A 21669-nucleotide genomic window follows, 5' to 3' on the forward strand; every position below is an offset into this window, starting at 1 on the left:
CCTATCTGTGGAGTAGCTTTTGCATTATAATGATGAGAATTTCTTTGTTGAAATGAGCTGAGTTTCTACTGGAGTCACAGCCCCTAATGGATGTCATCACAATTCTCCAAGTATACAGTTGGGAAAAGAAAGAAAGAAAATAAGTGATACAAATCAAAAAAGCTTTTTTTGGGGGGGGGTCTTGCATGGAGAACCTTGCAAACTTGCATTATATTAGCTACAGAATCTGAAGAATAACAGATGAAATTGAATTGGCTTGAACTCTCTCATCAAATGATACAAATTTATATCAATATATCCATATAAGATGGATGGATGGATGGATGGATGGATGGATGGATGGATAGATAGACAGACAGATAGATATAAAAGGATGGACTTTCAACTATCCAATGGGTATCTGACATTAGCTGTTGAGTTTTTCATAGGCGTTTTTCTTCTTGATAATGTAGAGAGAATTATTGCAGAAGAGTTGATAGTGAAGTGACATACCCACCCAAACCAGAGATTATCACTTCAATATGACATCAAAGGAAATGTGTGAAAGGAACAGTTGCTCTTACTTTTTTCCTTTTTTTCCTGCCTCTGATCATGCGGGTTAAGTGGCTGATGGTAGAATCGCTGTCAAAGGATGTCAGCTCCTGACAAGCCTTAGAACAGAACAGAAAGATGCTATTTGCATGGAAAACAGCTCACTCTCTTTGATCACAGCTGCATACTGCAAGCTGCACCTGCTTAAAAAAAGAAGCAGCTTATGCAGGCTACATGTTGCCTCTGTAGTCAAAACAGGAGGAACAGCGGATAAGTGCTGACTGAAAAGAGAGGACATGAATTGCTGACCCCCTTTTGCAAGTGAGTGACAAACTGCCTCTTGGCACGCAACGTCAGAGAAATCAAAGCACAAACCCCCAAAAGACATCATTCAGGAAGATGCTCAAGGAACAGGACAGTGATGGGTGGAGGGGGGGGGAAAGATGTATTAAATGGAAAAAGAAAGGAAGAAAGAGAGGGGGAAAAAGTGCCAAAAAGCAATGTGAATAAGTAGCTGGGACCATTTAAAATGCATGGTTTAAAATCCATGGTCTGTGGGACTGCTACCACTACAGATATCCACATACAAGCACAAAACACCTATCTGGTTATTTTGCAACTCATTCCTTTCAGACCGCAACCCAAAGGTGCTTTTTCAAGAGGCAACTAGACTTTCTTGTTTTTCTTTGAAGATGTTTGCTTCTCATCCAAGAAGCTTCTTCAGGTCTGATTGGTTGATGGGGAATGGAAGGATTTACGTATATTCCTTGCAAACAGCTGGTCATTTGCATTCTTTTAGAGAGTCGTTGAGGCCACTGGGAGGTTTGTCTGTGTCCTCCAGTTGCCAAGCCTCTGAATTTTGATCATGTGACCACAGAGATTCTACAACAGTTGTTAGTGTGAAAAACAGTCATAAGTCATTTTTTGCAGTGCCATTGTAACTTTGAACAGTCACTAAATGAATTGGTGTAAATCAAGGACTACTTCTTTCAAGGCAGATGAAACCACCCCCTCACACAGAGAAACATTCATTACTGCCCAGACTCTACCATCTGCTGTGACTTGTGGGAGACCTTAATCAACCAGGAAGGACAAGAACCTAAAAGACAGGTGGCCAGGTTCACAGTTCCAGTGACCCTGCCCATTACATTAGAGCTAACAGTTTTGAACTCTGCCCAGATAACTGGGCAGGAATATACCCCAGTTAATTCCAAAGGATACATACAGCTGGAGTAATCAACTTTGTTAATTTAATTATTTTGGTTTTGTGGTAATTGCTTTGTGTTTTTTTTTTTGTAAACTGTCAGGAGTCAAAATGAGCTTGGCAGAATGAAAATACTTGTAAGAAACAAATGTGGTTAGCTGTTGCTTTATCAAAATTATTATGGGTGAGCACTGGGAACATATTAGAACCCATAGCACTTTGAAAGAAAGAAAAAGACGAAAGCTAACAGTGAAGACAGAAGCACTGAAACAAAAATGCTGAATATAAGAGTATAAGCAAATTAATATAGAGTATGTGCCTATCCAACAGAGGATTTTTTTTTTCACCCAAATTACTCTAAAAATGGGAGTACTGTCTCACTTTGCTGTTATTTCTTTTCTAGGCATTTTTATAAATGACAATAGAATCAGTGGTGGGTTTCAACATTTTTTACTACCGGTTCTGTGGGTGTGGCTTGGTGGGTGTGGCTTGGTGGGCGTGGCAGGGCAAGGATACTGTAAAATCTCCATTCCCTCCCCAATCCAAGGGAAGGTTACTACAAAATCCCCATTTCCTCCGGATCAGTTGGGACTTTGGAGATAGAGAATAGATGGGGGCGGGGCCAGTCAGAATTTTTACTACCGGTTCTCCGAACTACTCAAAATTTCTGCTACCGGTTTTTCAGAACTGGTCAGAACCTGCTGAAACCCACCTCTGAATAGAATAGATGCCAAGACATGGTCAGAAGGTACACGGTACGGCTGCATTGCTGAAGCTCAGTTTCTGGATGAAAGAGGTGCTGAGAAATCATTTTTAAAATTCTATTATGAAAGAAACTCTGAAGATAAAGACTAGAAGCCCCATCCAGAATTGCGGGAAAAGTTTCCCCTCCCCCTTCTCATCAAATCCTTCATGGAACTTCCTGAAATCAGCATGCAGTAAAAATTTAGAAGAGGTGAAGTCATGGAAAATTGGATGCAGGAACCGAATTGTTCTTCCTTTGTTTGCATTTTTACAGAGCACTCTGTTTTACATAGTTGGGCAGGCAACTATTCCCCAAAGCTTGCTGGCAAGAAATTAAGGAAAGAAGGTCAGTATTTGTGTCTCTCCCTAGCATAGATTCCATTCTTGTTTGGCATAGTTTTATTTTGTCTTTTAATCTAGCGACTCTATGTCTCTTTTATAGGATTTATCTTTTTTTGGAATTTCCAACGCAACATTTACTAATTTATTAAAGAACTGGGTTTAGACGTTAGTGAGGGTGGGAGGGTGTTTCCAACTTGCTCTTCTCCCTTCAAGTCAAACCCTTCAATTCTGACTTTAAATCTTAGGTGTTGGTGGCACCTTCTTAAAGATCACAGGATTTGTGATCTTTGTCTTCAGCTGAACTCACTCCCCCAAAAAAGCAATGCTGGCAGGTAATTACTATGCTCAAGGCACAACTTATGGCTTCTTTCAGTGAGGTTTAGCAGAAATTGCCAGGTGGGCCTTTTAGCAGCTCCGTATGTTATAGAAGTCCTGACTGTACATTCATTAAAAGGATTGTACAGTTCAGACCGAAGGCTTACTTAGTCCAGGATTCTGTTTGCACAGTAGCCAACCAGAAGCCTGAGGGAAAATTCTTTTTGAAATAGAGGAATTTAATTGACCACAATGATCACTTAAAAAAAGAAAATCAGTTATGGCTGATATGGTTGATCATGGGCTTTTTCAGTCCATTAATTTAGAAGATGAATCCACCTGATTTCTTGATATAGCAATTCCATTAGTTATGTTTGCTGTTTCAGATCTACTTTAAGAACCTAGAACTTACTCTATAACTTTAGTTTATATGTGCTATGGAATTAATGTATATTAGAATTGGTTAATCTTATAGTTCATTACACTGTAGACGTTACAGACATTTCTAAAATTCTGTTTTCACTTTGTCATTATGGGGTACTGAGTGTAGATTAATGAGGAAAAAAAATGAATTTCAACAACTGTAAAATCAGGCGACAGCATAACAAAATTGACAGAAATGAAGGGGGTCTGAATTCTTTCTGAATGCACTGAGTACGAAGGCTTAAATAAAATTCAGATTACAGGTAGTTCTTAATTTACAAATTCAGAGTTACAACATCCTTGGAAACAACTTCCAGCTGTCGTAAAATGTCACACTGCACCTTCCTTGTGGTCACATGACTGTATTTTGAGCACTTGGCAACCATTTATTCCTTAACACACTCTCTGGTAGCACTGCTTTTTTAAAATGTGTTTTCAGTGGATGTACTTAGCAAACATTTATTTTACTTGGTTGTATTATTTTATCTTATTTTTATAGATTGTAAAGATTGCTGTAAGATCTTCTAGGTCAAGCTTGTACAACATGCAGCTTGCCAAGCAGCTTTGCAGAGTCTGCCAGCTTTTTTTTTTAAAGCACAGTAAATTCACTCCTGCCAAACAATGCCATCAGGAGGGATCTGCCACCAATCCTCTGAAGGACATGCTGTCAAGCATTTCTGATGCATGCAAACCTCACCATCATTGCCACCTCCAGTACTGCTGCCATTCTACTAGCCACAGAACAGCTGATTGGCATGTCAGATATTCCTATGTGGCCCATGATTATTTTTAATTTATCAAAATGGCCCCTTCCCCTCTACAAGTTGTGCACACTAGATGGCAGAAGGAGCATAAAGTTTTTTTAAAAATTACATCCAGTTTGATAAACCATAACATGGGTCATTTTTGTGCCCCCTTACATTATCGTGTGACTATAACCTGTTTTTCAAAAATCTGATAGGCCCAGCATTATTTGTGAAAACAATCTTTGCTAATGGCAAAAGCTTCTTCAGTTAGAACTGAAGAAAATTCTTGGATGAGAAGTAAACATTTTCAAAGAAAAAAAACACCAAGAAAGTCCATTTGCCTTTTGGCAAAGCACCTTTGGGATAACCATGACCTGAATGATTTATAATCTCCATAGACGGTAGTATTCAAGACCAATTCTAAGAGGCAATGAGAATTGACTGGAAGTATTTGAAGAATAGCAATAGCATTTAGACTTTTATACCACTTTACAGTCCTCTCTTAAACTGTTTACAGAGTCAGCTCATTTTACTGATCTCGGAAGGATGGAAGGCTGAGTCAACTTTGAGCCGGTGAGAATCGAACTGTCAAACTGCTGGCAGCTGACAGTCAGCAAAAGTAGCCTGCAGTACTGCATTCTAACCACTGGGCCACCATGGCTGTTTCTCCATTACTGGGAATCCTTTTTGCACCAATCTATAGTTTATTCTCCTTTAAGCACTCACGGTGCACAATAAACAGTTTTTATTGACTAAAATAATTTTCTTTCAGAAAGGACTTTTTTTTTTAGCAGACAATAAAAAAAACAACCTAGAAGAAATGGAAATTAAATACATGATGAAATTCAGAGAAGCTTATGAGGAAAGACTTAAGATGTCTTCAATCACCATGAGAATCCAAGCCTTAGTCTTAAATCCATTCTATTTTTAGGATACTTTATAGCTAAATACATTTTTGCTTACAAAAATTTACATCAGAATCCAAAATGCATGAAAAAGCAACTGCTGCTAGAGCTTTACTGGCCATAATCAACTGCTGACTGTAGTTAATATTTTTTGCTTACAGGATGTTGTGCAAAGTTAGCCTGCTTGGTTAAATAATCAAGTTATTTGTGCAAACCCAGTCCTTAAGTTGTTGGAGAGAAAACACCAGGTTTCTATAGCAGATGTATAAACTGAAAAGGTACAGCTGGCTAGCATCCATTAGATTTCCATGATACACTTGTATGAACGATACCATTGTCCATGAACAGCCATATGCTTTCATAGGTTAGTATAGGTATCAATAACAAGAACATAACAGTAAATACTAATAAATTAAAAATTAAAAATAATTTTAAAATGGCCCATAAAAGATAAAGGTAAAGGTTCCCCTCGCACATATGTTCTAGTTGTTCCCGACTCTAGGGGGCGGTGCTCATTTCCGTTTCAAAGCTGAAGAGCCAGCGCTGTCCGAAGACATCTCCGTGGTCACGTGGCCAGCATGACTAAACGCCAAAGGCGCATGGAACACTGTTACCTTCCCACCAAAGGTGGTCCCTATTTTTCTATTTGCATTTTTTACGTGCTTTCGAACTGCTAGGTTGGCAGAAGCTGGGACAAGTAAAGGGAACTCACCCTGTTATGCGACACTAGGGATTTGAACTGCTGACCTTTCGATCAACAAGCTCAGCATCTTAGCCACTGAGCCACCACATCCCTTAAAATAGCCCATACCTCTTATCAAATTGACAAATATGAGATTTTACTTGAAAAAGGGGGATTATTTTTTATTCTTGCAATCATAGAAACCATCTAGGCATGTCGTGAGTGACACAATACCATGGGCACTGCATTGCCAGCCCTGATGTGATGATGATGATGATGATGAACTCTTTCATATAGTCCTGAATAATTCAAAGTCAGTAAAAGATGTAATAAATTCAGCTATAAATTAGAATTCCTCCCATCTAGATGACTGCCATCCAAATATGAAGCCCAACATTTGAATCTATTCAGCTTCCAAGATTGGTCAACGGCTACCACCTGTTGCAATGAATCTAAAAATCTCCAAGCACATTTGCCTAATTTGAACTCTTGCAATGATATTTTATTAAAAGAGGTGGCATGCATGCTTTCTTAGGAACAATTTCTAGACAAAAATGAAAAATAAAATCTACTAGACATTTATTTCTGCTCCTTTGTAAAATGGAAGTTGTCCAAAGATGTTTGCATCTGTTCAGAAACAGCCATACATGCAAGTTACTCATGCATAGAAAGAAGATATGGTATAGTAAATGGATATAACCGCAAGATTGGTTCTTCATTTATGAATATCAAATGTCACGCCTACAATATTTTTGTAACCGTCATGAAAAATGACAGATTCCGTGACAGATTCCAATGCAGTTAGAAAGTTAGGAAGTGGCCAATTCTTCCCACAGTTTACTTACAAACCCAGTCAACCAATCCACAGGAAAACAAGAGATTATCTCCAGACAACAAAAGCTAGCTCAAGTAACAAACTCCATTGATCAGAGTCTAGTACTGGTAATCTGAAAATTTACAGGAGAGGAAGGAAAGGAGAGGTGAAAAAAACTGGCATATTTTTATTATAGGAGCCTTGACTTAAAACCACTTTTTAAATATATTTTTCTTTATCTTACTTTCTCCATTTTCTTTGTTTGCACTTTTTATTATTTTTCATTCTCTCACTGGATTTAGTTTCCATTTGCTTTTACTGTTGTAATCAAAATAATCAATAAAATTATTTTAAAAAATGTATTAATCATGGTTTTTTTTTACTCTTCAATATTTTCATTAATGATTTGGATGTTTTTATTAGAGCAGGCTGGACTTAAAACCACTGGAAAACTAACTTCAACGTTCTCAACTAAAATTATTTTCTTGGGATTAATTTTCCAAGAATGATTCATGTAGGTCAGCAATATAACGTAAGCAAGGACAAAGCAGAAAACAAACAAAAAATCATTCACAAATAAAGGGAACTGAATTTTGCTTGGCAATGCCAAATCTTACAGTGCTTTCTTGAGTATATACCCCACCAGACACAAAAGCCCCCATTACTTAATGTCTACGATGATTCTCAGTCACCCAGGACATGGTTGTCCCAAAGGTGCTTTTTCAGGAAGCAACTGGACTTGTTTTTCTTTGAAGACATTTCGCTTCCCATTCAAGAAGCTTCTTCAGCTCTGACTGGACACAACATACATGCACACTGTAAACCCAAGAATACACTAAGGCAGAAGCTTCTCCACTCCAAGGATAAAATACCCAGACACAAACTGAGTAACGTGGTATATGCAGTGAGTATGTGCTGATCTATTACATTGGGGAAACAAAACAACTACTTCACAAATGCATGGCACAACATAGGAAAACAAACCTATCTTGACAAGATTCAGAGTCCTTCTACTTTTAAAAGACAAAGGCCACTCTTTTGAAGACAGTGAAGTCCACATTTTGGACAGAGGGGAGTGCTGATTTTAAAGAACAGTCAAAGAGGCAATCTATGTCAAAACTGAATAGCCCTCTCTCAACAGAGGAAAAGGGATACAAAATCATCTATCTCATGTCTACAACACAGTCCTTTCAGCAGGTCCAAGAAGGCTCCACACCCAATTTGCACTACTCAAGTGACCCTGAGGACACAGATAAACCTCCAAGTGACCTAAATGACTCTCTAAAAGAATGCAAATAACCAACTATCTGCAAAGACTATAAATCCTTCATTTCCCACCATCCAGTCAGAGCTGAAAAAACTTCTTGGATGAGAAGCAAAACGTCTTCAAAGAAAAACAAGAAAGTCCAGCTGCTTCTTGAAAAAGCATCTTTGGGACCTCAGGACTTAGTCTGAATTTCTTTTAGAAAAATCAAAACAATATCAAAGATTGGCAGCCAGGAGTATTATAGGCTTGTTTAGCAGATAAACGGAGTGACAACATGCTATATGAGCTCAGGGGTTAAAGATGCAATTTTCCACCTGGGCGCACCTGGCTTTTCAAGATAAAATGCTGACAACACCTACAGAGATCCTTGGATGACCTGCTTCCTACATTTGCTATGTAACCATTGCAATCTGGAAAAAGCTTTATTGCCAACTCTTTTCATGTTTCAAAGATTTTTTCAAGAATACATAACTGCTCAACTAATTACAATGGAACATTTGGTAGGGAGTATACAGTATAAGGGAGTATATAAGACAATAAGTATTAGAAAATTATTGGGCACAGGGTATATTATTTATGGTGCTGCATATGGTGAATCTAATACTGCCAAATGCTTTGTTGGTGAAATGAAACATGAAAAAAGGCCTTGGGAAGGAAAAATAACAAAACCAAAAGAGGCCAATTAAGCTTTTCAGACTAAAAGGTTCTTTCCAAGGAAAAACATTTTAATTTGCTCATTTTTTTAACCCCGTCAAACTCACAAATCTACCTATTATATAACTGAAAAATGTTGGTTAATGCTTTTGCTTCGTTCTGTAACTGTTGGATATTTTTTTTTTTTTAAAAAAAGAACTCACAGGAGAATTCAGCATTTTCCACTTAGGGAGTTCCACCAATTCCTAAGTGAAATCAAAACAACAAGTGCCTGGGATGGCAAAATTAGGCAGCGACTAGCCTTGTAATAAATCATGTATAACAGTGCCTCCCAATCTTTTGGGTGCTAGGGACCAGTTCCGTGGAGGGCAATTTTTCCACGGGCTGGGGAGTGTGGTTTCGCACGCTGCCTGGATCCCACACGTGTGCAGGTGGGGCATCCCTTGATTGTGCAGCCCACTTCCTGGCAGGCCGTGGACTGGTGCCGGTCCAGGGCCCGTGGGTTGAGGACCCCTGATTTATAATAGTCAACCTGAAATGATCCAGATTATGACTAGTAAATACATACATACAATAATATGGTTCAAAGGCATTTAACTCTTCAGATTTCCCCTCAAAAATGTATATAAATGGTTGAAACATAATTTATTTAATGCAGATTTATTACATTTTGCTTAAAAACTACTTACTGTGCAAGCTCATTGAGATACAGTTCTACAAATTATTTACTTTAGCATAAGCATTATGCAATAACATTTTCCAGACAATCTAATGTAATTCTCCCCCTCCATATGATGCTCTAAAATACATAAGAAAATATTTCAACCACATTTGAAAGGTAACGGATTGCAGAAGATAAAACTAGAAAGTCAAAACTTTAACCGAAAAGAAATAGGCAGTCTATTTGAGAACCCATGAACACATGTATCCTGATGGGCCTCCTCAACCCACAAACAGAGCAGTGACATGATTATTCTATTGGGCTGGATTGATAACAATAAAGAAGTGAGGTGTTTTCAATTTAATCCTTTTTCAAGTGAGGGCACTAACAGGGACTGCAGTGTCCTCTGCAAAGAGCACTTATTAGAACGATGAATCGCTTCACAAGAAAGGTGGATTCATCTACAAGAACTTCCACAAAAATGACTAATAGTCCTAAAATATCAAAATCATCACAGGCCACTGATAATTGTCTTCTTCCTAAGCACGTTCTTTGAGCAAGTGGTAGTTGACTGAATTAAGTTTACTGAATTATTTTCTGAATCCATTTCAGCCAGTATTTAGAACTACTTATGGTTTTCAAGAAACATTGGTTAATTTGTATGATGAGGTCCACTATGTCTGAAAACTATAGGCGTATTTTAATTTCTATTCTCTAAAAGTACACAGTATATTGAGTTTACTATGGCTGCATTCACTCATATATCAGAGTTCTTTAAAATTCTAAAATTCAGGAACAAATAAGATGATATAAAACATTCATTCTGCAGGTTCTTCCAGTCAACAGAAGAAGCTTCATTAGTGTTTGGTTTAATATAGGGTCCCTAAATGTTTGAACTAAAGAGCCAATATTAAGATTTTGGAAGATATCATGAGCATTTTTCCAAAATATCAATTTATCATAAGAAAAAGTTGATCTTACTTATTCTTTCTCAGGTAGCTCCCTCCCCTCAACTTGCTTTTCTCCTCCTTCAAGCTCCTTTGGGCACACTTTCAATGAGAACAATCGACTTCAGTCTATTTTTTTATTTTTGAGAACAGCTTTGGCACACATGCAGTTTGGAAGCATGATTGGAAATAAAAATGTACAGGTGCACCTCATGTTGAGTTTAATTCCCAGTAACTACATGGACATATCAATGTAATATTGTGGATAATAACACTTAAATGGTTTGTTACCTGTCTTCTGATTTTTTTTTAATCTAGCATTTTAATCTAGCTTTTAACCCTGGAATTCCCTGTTAGTTAGTTTTAGGATGGGACACTAACTTTGCTTAGTTTCCTTTACCTCAGAAAAGGTAAGCCAGGTATTTCCATCTGCTGAGACTTTCTTGAGAATAAAGAACTGAGTTTGAAACTGACTTCCATTTGTGGCATGGGAGCTTCCTGTTTGTTTTATTCTAAAGATATCAGATGGGGCATGATATTTGATGGATGCGAAGTGTCAATGCCCCCCCCCCACCGAATTTGTGGGCATTATATTCTCCCAAGAAGCCGGGATATCATAATCCAGGGTTTGGTGACTGACTATTGTGCAAGTGAATCTTATATTTGGAAAGCCACAAAGATGACCCTACACTTGCTATACAGAGAGAGTTACAAAAATGTTTTAAGCCCAACAAAAGGAGAAAGCATTAGAAAGAAACTCAAACTAACTGCCTTCTATTCCCTGGGGTATGAGAGAGGGAGGGAAGGAAAATCAGTCAGTCTTTCAAAATTCTGATATCATAGATCAATAAAGAAAACTTCTCATTATTCTTGAGCAACCTGTTTTCTGTCTTGGCCTACCTCAAAGGGGTGATAATATATATGGAACTTTTAAAGTATCCTGCATATCTAGTGAATCAAGGCTGAGAAAGGAAACTTGTCCACTGTGCTAAAGTGCTTATTTTATGCAATTTATATCTCAAATGCATGTAATAAGTACCTTAATAATAGCTCACGTTTCTAATACTCCCACATATAATCAAGAAGAAAGCACAGCAGAATGATTCGCAATGTTCGCAAGGCAAACATTGATTATACTGTAGTGATACCAGGGACAAGGAAAGCAGTAGTTAAAGGACATATTAGCAGCCTCGTCTTACTGCTGCTTCCTCATCAGTAAAGCATGTTAAGTACGGCAAGCATGCTCGACTGGATTCTTGGAAGGGTAAAAAATGTAGATTTTGTGCCTAAAATTTAAACTCTACGAGAAAAGAGTTTGTAATTTTTTTTTAAACGAGTATCTCTCAAAGTCTGTCATTTATTATCCCTAGATGTACTGAGGCTAAGTAGCTTCATGGCAGCATAACTTTATTTGCATAGTCAATCCTGCTTATCCACATATTGGTATTCAATTACTTAACAAACCAATGCAATTTTAAACACAGGACTTTTAACTGATCTGTTTAATAACTAAAATTTAAATCATCTTTCTAATTTACACATTTGTAATGAGCCACAAATCTAGTAAACAGAAAAAATTTGGTGGATTTTTAATGATATTGTTAATCCGACATTATTATTATTATTATAAATAACTGAAGGCAGTAAGCATAGTTAATACTACGTACTTAATGTTCCTACTTTCCCCACAACAACCCTGTGAGTTGAGTTGGGCTAAGACAGAGTGATTGGACCAAGATCAGTCTCCTGGTTTCTAGACTGGAGTCTTAATAACTAGACCAAACAGGCTCTTCTTCTGTAAACAGGAAAAGGATGACACTGTTATATTCCAATATGGCAGATTATCTGACTATCTTCCTATTAACCCATATAATTTTCTATCAGAGTTGAGCATATGTATGAATGTGGGGATATTACCTGCAATTTCTTGAATCATCTGTAAAAGAGAGCCCTGTGATTTACATAGAATTCAATATTTATGTTTCCTTCTAGGAATATCAGGACTTGAAAGGCACTGAAAGCAGAAATGTATAGAAATGGTTAGCCTGCATCCTAGGTTCGATGTATAAAATTGGAAGCAGGATTATTAGGAATGTTTGTCCCCTTGAATTATGTATAAAAAGATAGGATAAAAGCCAACAATGGCTAAAGAACTTGCAGCTGTGATTTCAAATTTGTGTGTATATAATAATTTATTTATCTATATTCCACACTTCTTAACCACCCATATCCTTCAGAGTAGTGTACAATTTAAACAATGACTACAAACAACAACGTGACAAAGTAGCAACAATGGTATATTGGAAAATCTGCAAGAAATAGCATTTGCCTTGCAAGCAAAAACTGGTGGGAACACAAAACAGACAAATAGAAATTGAAGAAACTAAAGTGCTCTTACAATTCAAACAGACAAGTATCTACAATGCAACACTTAACAATTGTTGATAAGAAAGACAATAATAGTCTGGATAGTGGATGTTACAATAGAAGTAAAAACTGAAAAAATAAAATAAAAACATACATAGATTTGCGAATAGAAGTAGAATGACTGGCAAAAGAAAGCAAAGTAAAAAAGTAATAGGAGTCTTGGTGCAATCCAAAACCAACTATAGTACCACTTGAGCACATCGGTTAATCACCAAAATCAGTCAATTTCAAAAGGCAACTTTACTTGGAACTCTGTCCTGTGATGATATCTTTAACACTATCAACAACATTTGTCTACCCCAGGTCCTTGGGAAGAAGTCAATAAGTGGATAAAAATGCCAAGTCGGTCTAAACTGTTGCCTGACTTTGTGACCAACTATAATAATCTGTCAATTACAAAAGGCCAATTACAAAAGATCCACTGCTTGGATCCGCCCATATACTATGCCAATATATTACGACATTCTAAGTTCTTGGGTAGAACTTAATTTATTTATTTTATTTATTTATTATATTTCTATACCGCCTTTCTCCCGTAGGACTCAAGGCGGTGTACAGTCAAGAAAAATATAGACACACAAACATCATAAAATTGCTAATTAAAATTATTACTTAGTTTGGTCAATTAAATAAAACCCAGAATTAGATAACATTTAAAAAATCATTCACGTTTGTCTGTTTAGCCCTGCCTGTTGGAACATCAGGGTCTTGAGGGCACGGTGGAAAGCACGGAGATCAGGGATATTCCGTATCTCCGGGGGCAGTTCATTCCAAAGGGTTGGAGCCCCCACAGAGAAGGCTCTCCCCCTGGGAGTCGCCAGTCGACATAATTTGACTGACGGTACCCTAAGTAGTCCCTCCCTGTGAGAACGAACTGGTCGATGGGAGGCTATTGGTGGCAAAAGACGGTCTCGTAGGTACCCAGGTCCTAAGCCATGGAGCGCTTTAAAGGTGATAACTAACACCTTGAATCGCACCCGGAAGACCACCGGGAGCCAGTGCAGCTCGCGTAGGAGAGGTGTTACATGGGCGTAACGAGCTGCGCCCATAATCACCCGTGCGGCTACGTTCTGGACCAGTTGGAGCCTCTGGGTGCTTTTCAAGGGGAGCCCCATGTAGAGAGCATTACAGTAGTCCATACGGGAGGTAACTAGGGCATGAGTGACCGTGCGCAAGGCGTCCCGATCCAGAAAGGGACGCAACTGGCGGATCAGGCGAACCTGATAAAAGGCACCCCTGGCCACGGCCGTCAAATGATCTTCTAAAGATAACCGTGAATCCAGGAGGACACCCAAGTTGCGGGCCCTCTCTGTGGGGAGCAAAATCTCATCCCCTATTGTCAGTGATGGTACCAGCTGACTATACCGGGACGCCGGAAGCCACAGCCACTCAGTCTTGGAGGGGTTGAGTCTGAGCTTGTTTCTCCCCATCCAGATCCGCACGGCCTCCAGGCAACGGGACATCACAGCAAGGGCATCATTGGGGTGGTCTGGGGTGGAGATGTATAGCTGTGTGTCATCAGCATATTGATGAACACTCACCCCAAAACCACGGATGATCTCGCCTAGCTGTTTTACATAAATGTTGAACAGAAGGGGTGAGAGGACTGACCCTTGCGGCACCCCACAAATAAGGTGCCTCGAGGTCGACCTCTGCCCCCCTGCCAACACAAACTGCGAACGGTCAGAGAGGAAGGAGGAGAACCACCGAAGCACGGTGCCCCCTATTCCTAACCCCTCCAGCCGGTGCAGTAAGATACCATGGTCGATGGTATCAAAAGCCGCTGAGAGATCTAAAAGGACCAGGATAGAGGAGCAACCTCTGTCCCGAGCCCTCCAGAGATCATCCACCAATGCGACCAATGCCGTTTCCGTGCTGTATCGTGACCTGAAGCCCGACTGGAATGGATCCAGATAGACAACTTCATCCAGGTATCGGGGTAGTTGTCGCGCCACCACACTCTCAACAACCTTCGCAATAAAGCGAAGATTGGAGACTGGACGATAATTTGATAATATAGCCGGGTCCAGGGAAGGCTTCTTGAGGAGGGGCTTCACAACCGCCTCTTTCAAGGCGGCGGGAAAGACACCCTCACTCAGAGAAGCATTTATAATCCCCTGGAGCCAGCCTCGTGTAACCTCCCGGGAGGCCAGTACCAACCAGGAGGGACACGGGTCCAATAAACATGTGGCAGCGTTAAGCTTGCCCAGAATCCTGTCCACGTCCTCAGGAGCCACAGAGTCAAACTCTTCCCAGATAACGCTCTCAAGACCTGCCCCCGTCTCCTCCCCTGGATCTACCCAATCGGAGTCCAGGCCTTCCCGAATCTGAGCGACTTTATCATGCAGGAATTGTACAAAATCCTCAGCTCGACCCTTTAAGGGATCTTCCCGTACCCCCACCTGAAGTAGGGAGCGGGTCACCCTAAACAGTGCAGCTGGGCGGTTCTCTGCAGATGCAATAAGAGCGGAGAAGTAGCTAGACTTCACCGCTCTTATCGCCACTAGGTAGGTCTTAATATAAGATCTCACCTGTGTTCGGTCAGATTCAGATCGGCTTGTCCTCCAATCGCTCTCCAGGCGTCTTTTCCGACGCTTCATCTCTCTCAGCTCCTCGGAAAACCAAGGAGCTAGATGAGATCGGCATCGGGTCAGAGGCCGCAAAGGCACGACGCGGTCCAAGGCCCCAGTAGCCGCCCTGTCCCAGGTGACCACCAGGTCCTCAGTCGAGTCGTGAGCCAGAGTCTCAGGAAATGGCCCAAGCTCCATCAGGAACCTTTCGGGGTCCATCAGGCGCCTGGGACGGAACCATTTGGTTGGTTCCGTCTCCCTGCGGTGGGTGGAAGTGACTTGAAAGTCCATGTGAAGGAGAGAATGATCAGACCATGACAAGGGCTTGATGTCTATATCCCCTATTCTTAGATCATTCAGCCACTGATCAGAGACAAAAATCAAGTCCAGAGTGTGATTCCCCAAGTGGGTGGGGCCTTGAACTACCTGGGTCAGGTCCATGGCCGTCATGGAAGCCATGAACTCCCGAGCCGTCTCCGACATCTCACCAGCAGATGGCAGGTTAAAATCCCCCATAACAATAAGTCTGGGGGTTTCCACCACCACCCCGGCTATAATGTCGAGCAGCTCAGGCAGGACCGCTGTTACGTGGCAGGGAGCCAGGTACGCAATCAGTAGGCCCATCTGAATCCCCCGACCCCACTTCACAAGGAGGGACTCACATCCGGCTATCTGAGGAACAGTGGCCTCCCTCGGGCAAAGACTTTCTCTAATGATTGCTGCCACTCCCCCACCCCTTCCCTGAGTCCTTGGCTGATGGAATGCACGGAAACCTGGCGGGCACATTTCCACAAGGGGAACTCCTCCCTCCTGGCCTAACCAGGTCTCCGTAATCCCTGCCAGGTCAGCACCCCCCTCTGAAATAAGATCATGAATGAGGGGGGCTTTATATGTCTATGAAGACCAACTCCAGTTGAAAGATTGTAAGGTGCAATTTCACATTGTGATGTATATAAAAAGTATACTTTCAACAGACCTTTTTACTACTTTTCTACAAAATAAAACACCCACAATCATAAAAAGAATTATAGATTTAGAACTCACTTAGCTTTTTGAATCCAAATGCAGTAATCTGTGATGTAAAGGTCATTGAGAATATATGCAGGATCATTCTCTCGAAAAATCTTGTGAATATCTAGCAGACACTTCAAAATGGCACTTTTACCTGAAAGAGGAAAGAAAATATTAATTCATATATGGTAATTAAAATGATCAATTGATCATTTTATATGGAAAGTAGCAACAACTACTCAAATACTTGTAGGCAGAGTAAATTGTTTAAAAGATTCCAGGAAAAATAATTAATTGTAAATGAGGTCTGTCCCATTCTTCCATCCCAATCTTTCCTATTATAGGATAGCAAATGCAAAAATTTATCTTTTCTTTTATATACACAGAGAGTGTATGCATCAAAACAAATTCCTTGTGTGTCCAATCACACTTGGCCAATATATAATTCTATTCTATTCTATTCTATTCTATTCTATTCTATTCTATTCTATTCTATTCTATTCTATTCTATTCTATTCTATTCTAGTCTAGTCTAGTCTAGTCTAGTCTAGTCTAGTCTAGTCTAGTCTAGTCTAAAAAAGAAAAAGGCAAAAGAATCACAGCTAAGATTCCGGGGCAGTGAACAATCACAAGCTCTGTGACCAATTGTAGGCATAACGGGATTCTCTCTTAACCTGAATGCATCTCTATTTAGAGTGACAATATCACCCAAGTTTTTTTTTAAAGCTTTCAATTGTTAATGTTACATGAAAAATCACTTCTCATCTCTTCAAACTAAATTATATTATGATTCGCCGCACAATCCAGATGTTCAGACTGGATTTAATTTGAAATTGATATAAATCTATAGCATATATAAACTACGGCACAACTTGCAAAGTTCAAGTCGTCAAAATTTCCACTTTAATTTTTTATATAGAAAGTCTTGAATCCATTACTCTCTAGCATCGTATTTAAGACAATACATTTATACATTTAAAGACAACAATATATACATTTAACAATAATAAAATGTTCTAAAAAAATTCTTGCTGAGAAATGAAAAAAAAGTTTCATATTTCCCAATTTTCTTTAAAAAATCTGTGCTCGCTTTGTTGTTAATATATTTTGCTCTTTTATGTCAGAAGCCTTTTTGATGGCTTCTTTTGGGCAGCAGGTTTATATCTCATAAGTTCCCACAAACCAGTACCAAATAATGATATAGCAAGTGACTTACTTATATTTTATTTTAAATAATATTTGGTAGTCCCTATTACTATAGCAACTCATATTCACTCATATTGTCAAATAATGTTTTATTATTTGCCTCAACTCCTCTGAAATCCATAATATAATCATGTACCAAGTGTAAAAGCTGAAAATTCACTCCTGTTAAGTATTTGCTTAAGAACAGCCTAAGTTATTTCAATTCCATTCATAACTCAAACAATGCTCCAACTGAGCCAATCACATTTCATTTTACAATAGTTTCCTAGGTAACCTGAGACATTCAAATGAAAGCATCTAGCAATATGGAAAGAAATTAAACAAGTTTCATGTCGACTTTAAAACTGCTAAACATTTTTAATGAGTAGAGAGGCTAGACAACTCCAGGGGATACAGGGATGGATGGTTGGCTTTACCTAATCTATCCAACAAAAAGTTTTATTCCATCGTCATTTACAGCTATTCTAAAAAGGCTTCCAGTAGCACATTTTCAAAATTTGATCATAAAAATGACACATTATCCTTTAATATACATTTATGCAGCCTTTTATACAAATGGTAATGTTACTCATCTGAAAATCTTTTATTTCTTGTCCGGTCTATCAAAAGGACATTTACTGGTGGAAAAAAAAAATCACTTTTGATAAGTGGTCCACCAGAGGGAATAATATATACCTCTATTCCTCTTTGTAGTTTCACATGCTATGAAGGGAAGGACAACTTTTGCTCTGCAATTAGTGTTGAATGATAACCAGTTAGAATCTTATATGATATTCCCTGTCAACCCAGATAAATAGATGAATAGTTAATTGTATGGGTCACCTGCAGACGAAGTAATTAATATAAATATTTGAACTCTCTTTTATACTACAAACAATAATTGTTTCTCTTTCCTTCAAACATACCAACTAGCACGTGTTACTTTTGTTCACTGTGAAACTACTACTATCTCTATATCTATTCTAATCAGGCCTAAATTTAACTCGAGAGGATTTGTCAAATAAACAGGGAGTTGCAACTGGTTTTATACCTCAACCTGTATTATATACACAGACACATTTGAAAGATGTCTACTCTTCACAAAATTCTAAGTGTTGGATAAACCTGATAGAAACAGTTTCTCCTGCAACCCTTTTGGTCCACTTATTTATCAACAACCCTAGTTCAAGTGGAGCAACACAAAAATCATCGGCTATGCTACTGCCCGCCATGCTCGTGAGTTCATCGAAGCCTGGCACTCCACAAGCAATTCCATCAACAGACACACTGACTTACAACCAGCCTACTAACCTCTCAGAATCCAAATCAACCATACAGCTAACCAGACAGCACTGACCCTCAACTAACCCATGCAAATCTCCCCCGACAAGCCCTATCTCTGATGTATCTAAAATATAGATGTAACTTTCAACATAAAACTATTTAATAAAAACATATTATCTTACCTAATTTCAATATCATTATCGTATCATTCAAGGCTCGTATCACTAAACCGAAGTGTCTGTAAAGTGGGTAGCACAGAACTCTTCTTCCAAAGGATATAAGGACTTCCGAAATGCTAGTAAAACTCTGCATGGAAGATTTAAAAACAAATGGTTATAAGAGATTTTTAAAAAATGTTTAGTTCAGTATGGGTTAAGACTAAAGATAAAAAATTACCTGCAAAATTTCAGAATATAACAATCATGCTTTTTAAGAAATTTCTACATTTCTACTCATATATCTAAAATGTATTTTCTTTAGGAAGTTTATATAATTATCTTACCTCCAACCAGCATAAAGTTGAGCTCAATTTTCGTATGTTCCATGGTGACTCAACCTTAAAGAGAAGGATATAGAGAAGTCATTTATAACATAATTTTATAAACTGGGTTTAAGAAAAGGTAACATTATGTTGATTTATGCCAATCCTGAGGTTATGGCTATTGCTAAAATAAAGTGAAACTATAATGAACATAATTTTGAATCATCTCCTACATTCTTTGAGCTTGTTAGTTTTCTGCTAACCAAACAAAATTGGCTAAGACCCAAATGTCTGAAGAGGATTTTACAGGACAGGTTTTTTAAAAAAATAATTAGAAAATAGAGGAATGTCAGACATTCCTAAATTATTTTAGCAATGTGATCTTGTATCCTTTCAGAAGAATTTTTAAAAATGTGAGAAGTTCAACCTCAATCCTTTTCTTATCTACCATATTTATCCCAAAACATTTATTTGAGTGTTGAATAAAATGTCATAGAATTATAGATGTTTTTAGCATTACTAAAGAATGTAGAGTACATAGTAGAAACTATGGAAACCACCATATACACAATAAGAAGTTGGAGTAAGCATTTATATCACTCTGGCAGAAAAGTAGATACCTAACTCTGGGGTAAAGAAATTTTCGGAGCCTATGATTGCATTTTCTTTTTTGTGTCTCTGGACTGCAAAGTTGGTAGGATTGAACATTTGGGGGAGGTGATCAAAGGTAAAAGTGAGTACTCCAAATCATTTTTTCTCCAAATAGAGGGAAAAAGTCAACCTGTTGAGGAAGGAACAGATCCTTTCTCAAGGCATTTTTTTTTTTTGCAGAAAAAAAAATGCTTTTAAAAGCCTCTGACAATCCCAGCTGAGCCGCGTGATCATCAGAGGCTTTTTTTTACTTTTAAAAGTATTTTTTTGGCTGAAGAGGTTGTAGAAAAAATGCTTTTAAAAGTAAAAAAAAAAAAAAAAAGCCTCTGATGATCGCGCGGCTCAGCTGGGCATGGGGAGGGGGGGCAGGGATGTTTGCTACCGGTTCTCTGAACCACCTGCCGCCATCGCTACCAGATCGGGCAATCCAGTCCAAACCGGGAGCATTTCACCCCTGTCCTGGAATCATGTGATCATCATTTGTAACTTTCCCAGCCTGCTTCCAACAAGCAAAGTCAATCAACTTACTTAACAACTGCCTCACTTAACAATGGAAATTTTGGGCTCAATCATGATCATAAGTTGAGGTCTACCTGTAGTATTCTTGGCCTGGTTTGCTTGCTTCGTTCAAAATGAATGTCCTAGTTTATTTATATGAACACCATCAACTGCTGTTCCTAAAATATGTCTATACTTTTCCAACACACATTCCAGCCAAATTTTCTCTCCAAATCCCCCCTCCATTTTCTCTTCTGCTAAACTTAGTTCAGCATACCTGCCAGACCAAGATTAAATCTCCCTATTCATTTCCATTACTTCGCACGGCAAGCTACCTAGTGATAATACCCTGCAGTTCTGTACTTCAGCAAAGAACAAAGTCTAGTTTAAGAACTAAGCCTCCCAAATTACAGAGTAGCTCCCTATAGTTTTCATGATGGAGCCACTTAACTAAAATACCATACTGTGAAGCAAGTGAAGAGAAGAAAGACTAACTCACATTATTTTCTCCTTCAGTGGCACAGACCTCATAGCAATATGCTAAAAGTATATCAATTAAGCTCAGATAGACTTGTTGGCTGGTTCTTTTATCAAGCAGGAATGTCTTGTTAGTGAATTTTCTTAACTGTTCTTTCTCATCTTCTGTAAAGGAAACTGAAAATAGAATTGTTACTTTAAGACACAGTACACATAGCCTTTCTAAAATATATTTATCCATACCTTCAATTGACAAAGATGGCATTGATGAACATATTCTCTAAATTCTGTAACTATTCTTAACTTAAATGCTTGACTTTCTCAGCACCTGCCCAATTATTCTTTCTCATTCAGAAATAATAATTAATACATTTATTCACTTTTCCTCACAAAGGCACCCAAAGCATCTTAAAAAAGAGAAGGGAAGGGTCTTTCATAACCATAATAAAAACTGATTTTTTTAAAATTAAAAATACATTTTAAAAAAGAAAACAAAGTTCCTTAAAAAAAGAAAAATAATTCAACTGAAAAGCAGTCTGGTGTTTGGATAATTTTTATGCCATAATGCTTAGGTAAATGGGAATGTCTGAAAAAAGAATGTGGGATAGCTAAATATCCACAACTACCTCATACTTGGTTAAGAATTTACATACTGGCTAAAGTCATATAACACACTAATGTTATTACAATTGTGTGATTTGTTTGGGCTTAGTTTGGAATGGTGCCTGAAATCTGTTCTTGTAGTTGGCATGATATAGTTTATGACTTAATGTGTTGTGCAAAGCTAGGCAAGTGTAATTTATTGAAACAATTGTTAAACAAATGACAACATAACATAATTATGAATCCA

General features: G+C 38.4%; 1 protein-coding gene across 1 annotated transcript in view; it reads right to left on the reverse strand.

The window, feature by feature from the left end:
* Nucleotides 1-21669, reverse strand: part of SHQ1 (SHQ1, H/ACA ribonucleoprotein assembly factor) — an 85868-nt gene that overhangs the window by 36278 nt on the left and 27921 nt on the right. Inside the window, exons 7-10 of the mRNA XM_070933560.1 lie at nucleotides 20842-20996; nucleotides 19215-19268; nucleotides 18895-19018; nucleotides 16277-16397 (exon numbers count right to left, since the gene is read on the reverse strand). Of these exons, the coding sequence (XP_070789661.1) occupies nucleotides 16277-16397; nucleotides 18895-19018; nucleotides 19215-19268; nucleotides 20842-20996 (454 nt within the window). The remainder of the gene's footprint in view (nucleotides 1-16276; nucleotides 16398-18894; nucleotides 19019-19214; nucleotides 19269-20841; nucleotides 20997-21669) is intronic.

The sequence above is a fragment of the Pituophis catenifer genome, unplaced genomic scaffold (genome assembly GCF_029215685.1).
Source record: "Pituophis catenifer annectens isolate HBS135680 unplaced genomic scaffold, rPitCat1.0.hap2 SCAF_2, whole genome shotgun sequence".
In the NCBI taxonomy this organism is placed as follows: Eukaryota; Metazoa; Chordata; class Lepidosauria; order Squamata; family Colubridae; genus Pituophis; species Pituophis catenifer.